Here is a 9,798-nt window from a genome sequence, read left to right as displayed (position 1 = left end):
GACACGGATGGGTCATGGGGATGCCTACTTTGGTACTAAATTCAAGTGGTTAATCTGTTCCTTTTTGTTTTTAACAGGAAAAATCCATAAGAAAAACATATGTGAAAGTAGCACGGAGTCGGAGATAGATGCTAAATACAGACAGCGTATTGACTCCTGATATGTGTGCTCAATTAGGCCAAGGTTTATTTTAGCCAGCTGAAGAGAAAACGCTATGAGTGGAGCGATACTTTCCCTGTAGGGTTAAACTAGCAAACAAAACAAGAAGGGTCAGAAGGCTCAGAACAACTTGAGGAGGGTAGGGTATAATTTTCTTATTAAAGAAAATTGACGTTAAAGTCATTTTACAGGCATGTTTTGACAAATTAAATCGCAAAATCCGAGCAAAAGTTGCAGTCGATCAAATGGGGGAAAACAAATCGAACAGCCCAAAGAAAGGGCCAAAAGATCCTCCACTTAGTCGCCATCACTGGGCTCGCAGATTCAACAGAACCTTTTCAGGCTTATATCTGAATGAGAAAGAAAGTACTTTGAAAATTCTAGGAAAACACAGGTGGTAACAACTGAAGCTGTTTATATACAAGTTAAACAACTTTTTTTTATGTATAAAAATAACAAGACTACATACATCAAAGACCCAACCAAGCATTCATTCCCCTTTTAACCGTTTGCTCTTACGTCTGAATTAATTTTAAGCGGCAGAGAAGAAGGAAAAAACTTTGGGGGGAGCTGAAACCGTCATCTCCTCCTTCATTCTTCTTGTCCTTTTTACCAAAGAATCCTCTTGACGTTTCCGGGATTTGTTGCCTAATGCTTGCTTAATTCAGGGGCTTCTTTAATGCTCATCTCTACCATTTCAACGGCATTGAAACCTTCGTCTTCAGTGGCTATGGTTGACTGAGAATCGATCCCAGATCCTGCCTGGATTTCCTTGAACATTGCCATGACTTGAATCATCGTCGGACGCCTCCAATGTCGATCATCCAAACAGGAACATGCAACCTTTAGGTGCTGCAAAAGCTCAATCTCCAAATTGGGGTCTTCCTTCATAAGCTCAGGGTCAAAAACATCACTTATTTTCGTCTTGGCATGCTGTTTAACCCATCCAACAAGATTATTATCACCAAAATCAGACGAATCAGTAGGCCTCTTCCCGGTTAGCAGCTCCAACAAAACCACACCGTAACTATAGACATCACCTTTGGTGGAGCATCTAAAGCTCTGATAGTACTCAGGGGGCACATACCCTGGGGTGCCAGCTAATGTGCTCACACTCAAATGGGTATCCATAGCACTCATAAGCCTAGCCATTCCAAAATCAGACACTCTGGCTTCCAGGTTCTCATCAAGCAACACATTGCTTGATTTCATGTCTCTATGAATGATGTGCGGGATACAATTGTGGTGAAGAAAAGCCAATCCCCTGGCAGCTCCAATGGCAATTTTCCTCCTCACTGCCCAGCTCAGCTTGATCCCAGCTTTTTTCTGGTCATGCAGAACATCCTCCAAGCTTCCGTATTTCATGTACTCATAAACCAAGAGCCTTTCCTCCCCAACCTTGCAGTAGCCCAGAAGGGGAACAAGGTTCCTGTGCTTAATTTTCCCAATGGTTTCCATCTCAGCAGTGAATTCCCTGTCCCCTTGTCCACTTACATGTATCAGCTTCTTGATGGCCACAATACTCCCATCCTTTAACTGAGCCTTGTAAACATCCCCAAATCCACCAGAACCGATAAGACTATCATTGTGAAAGCCATTGGTAGCTTCTAGAAGGTCCGCAAAAGTGAGCTTCCTGAGGGGCTTCTCAAACGTTGCAAGGTTAATGCTGAGTGCTTCGCGAGCACTGGTGAGCTTCCAGCTCACATTGGCGGTACCCGAATGAGAGTTCCCATCAATGTAGGCATCAAGGGCAGCTTCCTTCTTCTTCCTCCTCTTTCTGGTCTCAATGGCAATTATAATCAAACCAAAGACGCAGAAGAGGGAAAACAGCAACCCCATGGCCACACTCCCTGCAAGCGACGCCTGCCTCCTATGAGACTTGGTATGTTGGGCACTTACACTAGCTCCGGAGTCCGTCCCACACGGGGAGAGAGGAACTCCACAGAGACCAGAGTTGTTCTGAAACCTGGCTGCAGGGAAAGTATCAAATTGACCTGATTCGGGAATCAACCCGGAAAGATAGTTGTTGGACAAGTCAATCTCAGTGAGTAAGGAAAGACCCGTCAAACTCTGGGGAATTTGGCCTTCCAGCCTATTATTGGAGAGATCAAGGATGTTGAGGTTCTTCATCTTCCCAAGCTCTTGAGGAATGCTTCCAGATACATTATTGTGCCCTAAATTCAAAATGTACAAATAGTACATCTCCCCAATTTCCTTAGGAATACTCCCAGACAACATGTTGTGAGAGATATCCAAAAAGATCATAGAACCATTGTGGTTAAACGTTGGCTGCAACTTACCTCCATAAACTCTAGTGAAATTGCAAGGGTTCCTGGTGGAAATCCTGTTCAGCTGCTGCTGGCTTATCCCCGCAAACTCCAGCAAATTCCCCGCTCCATGACACTCCTTGCTTCCATCATTTTTAATGTAAACATAAGTCTTCCCACTGATGAAATTCACCGCTATCTTCCCCGATTGCTTGAACAACTCCGGCGGAATCGGACCCGTCAACGAATTCGTATTCAGATCCAACCATATCAAACTATTACAATCCCCGAGCTCCGGCGGAATCCGACCGGAGAACGAGTTGTTACTGAGCTTGAGAATGGCGAGATTGGAAAGCTTGCCAATCCACGGTGGAATGTCCCCACTGAGCCTGTTGTTGGAGAGGGAGATCCAGTTCAATTTGGTGCAGTTAACGAGTCCAGAGGGAATGTTCCCACTCAACTCGTTAAAGTCAAGGATCAAATTCTCGAGAGTGGTGATATACATGAGTTCCTGTGGTATCTCTCCGCGGAGCTGGTTGAGCCACATGATTAAATCTCGAAGCTTCGAGAGCCTGCCTAGACTCGGAGGTATAGTCCCCTTGAGATAGTTGAAGCTCAAGTCCAAAGCAACGAGGTTGGAACAGTTGCTGAGCGTGGGTGGAATATAACCCGTGAAAAGGTTATTCTGTAGGTACAGTTCCCGCAAATTATTCCCACCATCTACGCACAGGGTTCCCGGGATTGACCCGCTGAAGTTGTTCGAACTCAGATCCAGCGATTCCAAACTCACTAGCTTCGACAGTGACTCGGGGAGGCGACCGTCGAACTCGTTGAACGCCACCGCGAGTTCTCTCAGGCTACTCATCTGAGTCAGGACGTCCATCGGCAGCGAGCCAGTGAACTTATTGCTAGATATGTCAAAGGATTCTAGAGAGGTGCACGCGCCGAACGCGCCGGGGAGGGGGCCGGTGAGGTTGTTGGAGGAGAGATCGAGTTGAAGGAGAGTGGGGCAGAGGTCGGCGAGCGAGGGCGAAATCTGGCCGTCGAAGTGGTTGGCGGCGAGGTAGACGAACTGGAGGGAAGCGGAGGGGAGAGAGTGAAGCGGACCGGAGAACTGGTTGCTAGAGACGTTGAGGTAAACGAGGCGGTTGCAAGGGAAGAGAGTGAGAGCAATGTCGCCGAAGTACTTGTTGGCAGAGAGGTCGAGGTACTGGAGGGAAGAGCACTCACCGAAGGAAGGAATAGGGACGGTGAAGTTGTTGGAGGAAAGGTCCAAGTACTGCAAAACGGCGCAGGCAGTGAAGTCGGCTTGTCCTGTGATTTTGTTTCCTTTGAGAGCTAAGTGTTTGAGGTCCTGGTTGAGGATCCAAGGGAGAAGCCCTGGCCCTATAATCTTGTTGTATGAGAGGTCCACGACTTGGAGGTTGAGCCTCCAGCGTGGCGAATCGAATTGGAGGAGGTTGTTTGAGAGGTTGAGGGATTGGAGGTTAGAGCAGAAGGGTAAAAACGACATGTCCGATAGGGAACCCGAGAGGGCGTTTTGGGAGAGATCTATGGTGGTTAATGAGGACGCGCACTTTGAAGTGTGGCTTGAAACTGGGCCCGTGAGGTTTGTGGATTTCAGGGAGAGGAGTTCGAGGTGGTCGAGGGTGAGGAGGTAGGTCCCTACCATGGAGAGGTTTGTGCTTAGGGGTATGGAGGTGAGGTCTATGGAAGTGAGGTGGGTTTGGTTGCAGGTGATTCCAGTGAATGAACACGCGTTTTCGTTTGGGAGCCAGTTTGGGAGCACCGAGGGGTTGGGGAGAGAAGCTTTGAAGCTGAGGAGCTGCTGAGTGGGGTCTCTGAGTGAGTGTGAGAGATTGCAGAAGAAGAAGAAAAATAGCACGAGAGAGTTTCTGTACAGAGGTTTCATTTTGGGCAAGGAGAGTGAGAGAGTGGGTTGGTGTTTCTGTTTGTGTTTGTGTTGAGTGGAGAAATGGAGTTTGCTTTCAGGGTTTGAGCTCTGCCATTAGAGAGAGAGAGGGAAAGAGCTCATAGCACGCAAGTTAGCTCTGGTTCGGAGAGTGTGTGTAAAAATGAAATGAAATGAATATTAGAGAAAGAGAAAGAAAAGCAGAGTCAAAAGTCGTAGTAAGGAAGGTAAGAAGGGTATTTATCAAGTTGAAGAGTGGACACAGCTGTTGCTCACATGCCATGTGACACTCCTTGTTTGTTAATCTCTTTCATCTAAGCTTCTTCACTCCTCTTCCCTGTTTTATCTTTCTTTTTTTTCCTTCCACTCTCCATATTGCTATCTACTGTCCATTATAAGCCAATTAAATTAAGTCTTCCATCCTACTTCTACTACTTAGTTATAACAAAAATGTCCCTACTAAATTAAAAGATAAACACATTTAATACCATTAAAACACAAATACCTGCATTTATTTATTCTTAGTAACTAAAATAATTGTCGAGACAACTCATCATTAATTTGTTTTACCCATGAATAAATTTACTTTTTTATAATTTTTTAGTCAATAAGTTCCTAAAATTTAAATTTTGACATTTTATTACCTATCTAGAATTATCAAATTGACATATAGGTTAAAAAAAATATTATTTTAACTTTTATTAATCAAAATAGTAAAAATTATTTGAGACATTTTAGTTTATTAATTATGTTAGACGTCATGTCTTGATTAAATATATTTTGGTGAGGATTTAAGTTTATTAAAATAATTCACTTGAAGAGTAACATAACAAAACTATAAAAGATGCACAAATATTTGGAAAGATCAAACTATCCAAATTAGTGTAGATAGTCTAATCAGTTTTCTATTATTTAAATATAATCATTTTACATTTTCTTACATTCAAATATTGACACAATTGATAAGAAGAATCAATTTTTATTGTATCTCGAATGTTTATATATATATATATGGAAAGTATTTTTTATATTTAATATGAATTTTTTATTTAACTTAAATTTAACAAGTTATAAGGTGTAAGAATTTTTAGACTTATAGTTATATATATATAACAAAATTAAGTAAGCCGTTTAAACTAAGTGTAATCAGTCTGGATCATTTGCTATTACTCCCTACTCACGTTTAATTATTTTACAATTGCTTACCTTTACTGGCTCTAGAATGTATATATATAAAACAAAATAACGCATCATGAACTAATGAATATTTGAAAAGATTGATCCGTTCAAACTAAAGTAGACAACCTCGATCACGTTATTTTCAGGTTTAATCATTTTACAGTTACTTAATTTCAAATTCTGATACAATTGTGAAGGAGAATCAATCCTTGTTGGCTTCGAATGCTTACATAAAAATTATATATATATAGTTACTTATATTTGTTGAACAAATAAAGATATAAAAAAATTTGACCCATCTAAACGAGTACAGATAACATGCCTTATTTGTAGTTACTCGCATTCAAACACTAATATGATTGTAATAAGAAAGTAATATTTGTAAACTACAAAAACAATCTTTGAGTCTATTAAATTACAAATGAGAAGAAAAAAAATGTATAATGATCTGATTGGGTTTCCATAAAACATATTATAAATGAACGTCAACGTAGTTAAATGTAGATGAGAAAACTTAAAATACGTTTTTCAAGTATTTTTCAACGTAGTTATAAAGACAAATTATGTTCATTTTACTAATTTTAGTGAAGGGAGCTTAAATCCCTTCGATATGTCATCTTCGTATTTTTATTTTTATTTTCTTTGACTTCATGCGTATAGAAAAAATAATTACAAATAAATGTTTTAAATAATATTAAAACTAGTTTAATTGATAATTAATATACATTTTTTTAAACAGGTGCCTGATACAATAAAAAAAATGAAGTCGTATATTTCATCCATAATAAAAATCACAAACCCTAGATTTAGATCGAGTATTTTTTTATTTAAATTAAATTATTTATGTTTTATTCTAATTTCCCATAATCAACATTTCCTTCGCATGTATTAAAAATCACAAATCATAGATTTAGATTGAGTATTTTTTTTTATTTAAGTTAAATTATTTTTGTCTTATTCTAACTTTACAAAATCAACATTTCCTTTGCAAATGTATTGTTAACTGATAATATAAAAATTTTTGTGGAACACAAACAAATTTTTAAAAGATTACAAGACAAATTTTATTGTTATAGATGAATTCATTTATAGGTAAAACTATCTATTTTTCCTATTCATAAGCTATACAAACAAATTTTTACACTTATCTATAATTTATTGACAATTTTTACCATCTAAAAAAATTACAAATGGATATATCTATTTGTAAATTGTTAAAAAATAGCTTAAAATTTTCAATTTTTAGATGAATTTACCGTTTGTAAAACTATAAACAAATTTTATTGTGTGTAAAGTTATAAACAGATTTGATTTTAATAAAATTACAAACGAATTTTACTTTTTGTAATGAACATGTTTATCTGTAATTTTTTGTTTTTTTTAATTGTTTACTTTTATAATTATTACTCTAGGTTGTTAATTATCATAATAATCAGTAAATATAAGGAAATTATAAAATAAAATTTTAAATTTAAAAAAATTGAAAAAATTATAAATTAAAATATTATTACAATAAAAAAAGTAAACATCCAAAATAATAATATGAAAAATAAAATAACAAAGTTTGAAGAAATACAAAAATAATCACGAGTTCTTAGTGTCATCAATATTTGCATAGTCACTAAATCTTCTCGCTCTCATAAGTTTGAAGAATGCATACATTTACTATATATGCATTTACTGCATCTCTGCATATACTACTATTGCAGCTCCCTCTACATTTTTTATGTCACATTTTTTTTTTACCTTTTCCATTTTTTTGATCAATTTTTTTCTTCTATGCAATCTTCTTATTATTTCACATCTCTTCATTGTGCTTCTAGAACTCTTCATTTACGGCATAAACTTAAGTATTGACCATATCTTTCACCTTCTTAGACACAAAAGAAAGGGTATCCTCAACAACAAATGCAAGAGACGTTGGATTACATGAAAAATTTGTCTGTAATTAAGTATCAGAAAAGGTAAACTTATGTTATAATATAATAGATGAATTTTACCGTCATATATTAATTTCAAATTACAAACAAATAAAGTCATATTTAATCCATCAATAATATAGTTTTTTAAAATATTAAATTTTCATTTATAATTTTTTTCTATACATGTTACGCGTTAGCATATGTTTACTATAACAATTAGAGATAAATTTACCTCATAAATAAAAAATCTCAATATTAAGATATATCATTTGTAAAATGTCATCTTTACATTAAACACGATTATACTTAAACGTAAGTCGCACTAGCTTAATTCTATTTATGTTATATGCATAAGTCACACATTATCAAAATATAACACTGGACAACATATTGAGGACGACCATGTTAATCATTACTAAAAAATATAAGTTGTCATAGGCTAGTGCAATTTGCATAAACATAAGTATGCTCATTGTCAACATATGCATGCTTAAATTTGTATAAGATCATAGGCCTTGTATGACTTCTATTGACAAAAAATTTAAGTTGTCATAGATAATTACATCGGTGAAAAGAGAAGGTGTAAAAAAAAGTTATAGAATCTAATATTCTCTTTGCATTTTTATTCTTGAATTGAAGTAAAAAATTTAAACAAATATGTCGAATGCGATATGCATGATGTGCCATAAGAAATGTCATTCATTACCTTTCACATTTAATGTAGTTTTTATACATAAATGTTTGTCAAAAATTATAAGAATTTCTTCTTCTAAGGTGTCATATTGTCAAAGATTGCTAAAAAAAAAAATTATTATTTCTTAGTTTCTTCCTCAACTAGGGCAAATGCATCTTCCCAATAATACATCTTTATTTAATATTAAAAATCCAAATATTAATTCACCTTAATACTTTTTTTATATTTTAATATTAACAAAATTCTTCATAATATACTTTGTTAATAAGATGCACGCACATAAAATTTATAAAAAAAATTGTGTAAGTTGAAATAATTTCATTCATTAAAATCTAAAATATGTATGATAACAAAAAAAACAATTTGCTAATTATTTTTTCTTTTTAAGACTTTTTATTGTGATTTATAACTTTCGTCTATACTTTAAAACTAAGTTAATAATTAAAATTTGTTAAATTACTTTATTATTAAATATATTTATTGAGCAATGTAACTATGTAAAATAAATTATTTAAATATTTAAAATGAACTTATGAAAAAAATATGTAATTCAAGTTTCTAATTAATAATTATAGCACTTTTACTGTACTCAATTCAAATTTAATTAAGTTCTCAACCGACAACTTTCAGAATCTAAATTTTATAACATGTTTTTTGTAATTTCATATACAAATAAAGGAGTGAGAAAAATCCAATGGTAGCGAAAGTAAAAAAAGAGATGGCATATAACAATTATATTTCTGAAAAGAGGCAGAGTAATCGGTTTTTACAGTTATTTGGATTTCTTGTATCAGCAAATGAAAAATAAAAAGCGAATCTGGCTAGCGACAACAAAATTTATCTCGTTCACTTCAGTTTCGAAAACTCTCACGTCGCTTCTGCACTGCTACACTGGCCGAGTTTTACTATCGTCACCCACCTCCACTCACAATTCTGTCTTACCTTTTTACTCTGCTAACACTTGATCTCATAAGCTGACCAGGAAGATCCACGTCCATGTTTTTAATTTCGTGGCATTCATCAAAGTTAAATAGTAGCATCAAGGAATTATACTCTTTTCATTGTTCGTTTAAATTTTCTTTTAAAGTACTCAAAAAGTTTTGTAAAAAATCTAAATAATAATATTTTAATACCTTTTAATGGTAAATAATAATTTTTTACTAAACTGATCCATACTTAAGTCACTTGAATCTTTGAAAAAAAGTTAGATGTTAAATGAGGGTGACGTGGCTGTCAAGTTGTCATCGCCTATCATTCTCTCTTTTCTTTGCAGCAAAATTGAATAGAAGATAAACTAAACAAATAAAAAAGTTTATTCACTTCTCCATAATCTAAATAAAGAATGATTTCATAAGTGGGACTCACCATTGATGGGTCTCTCCTCAGCATGAATAAATGGACACTGAAAATGGGGAAAAAAGGTTTCGGTAATTTTATGAATGAAAGAAAGATAGTGAAAATAATAATAAAAAATATAATTTATATATATTTGTTAATAATTAATTTTTTAACCTATGTTTAAAATTTAAATATATTCATAATAAAATTCATATATAATATTTTCATTAAAATTTAAGAACATAATAATTTTAATATATTAATACTATTAAACAATTTTAAAATAAAATTTTATTTATTAATGTATTATTGTATGTTTTTAATATA

The 9,798-nt window shown here is 34.6% G+C and overlaps 1 protein-coding gene across 1 annotated transcript; it reads right to left on the bottom strand.

The window, feature by feature from the left end:
* Positions 1–298: 298 nt before the first annotated feature.
* LOC113847301 (brassinosteroid LRR receptor kinase) lies at positions 299–4,648 on the bottom strand. The gene has a single exon (XM_027476314.1). The coding sequence runs from the start codon at positions 4,336–4,338 to the stop codon at positions 808–810; it is 3,531 nt and encodes a 1,176-aa protein (XP_027332115.1). The 5' UTR covers positions 4,339–4,648; the 3' UTR covers positions 299–807.
* Positions 4,649–9,798: the final 5,150 nt, after the last annotated feature.

The sequence above is a fragment of the Abrus precatorius genome, unplaced genomic scaffold (genome assembly GCF_003935025.1).
Source record: "Abrus precatorius isolate BTA unplaced genomic scaffold, Abrus_2018 Scaffold10, whole genome shotgun sequence".
Lineage (NCBI taxonomy): Eukaryota > Viridiplantae > Streptophyta > Magnoliopsida > Fabales > Fabaceae > Abrus > Abrus precatorius.
Note: the sequence above shows the minus strand (reverse complement) of the source record. Positions and strands in the feature narration are given on the sequence as shown.

Bases quoted from the DNA above. Each gene is read 5' to 3' on its own strand.
- LOC113847301 (XM_027476314.1), bottom strand. From the start codon at position 4,338: ATGAAACCTCTGTACAGAAACTCTCTCGTGCTATTTTTCTTCTTCTTC.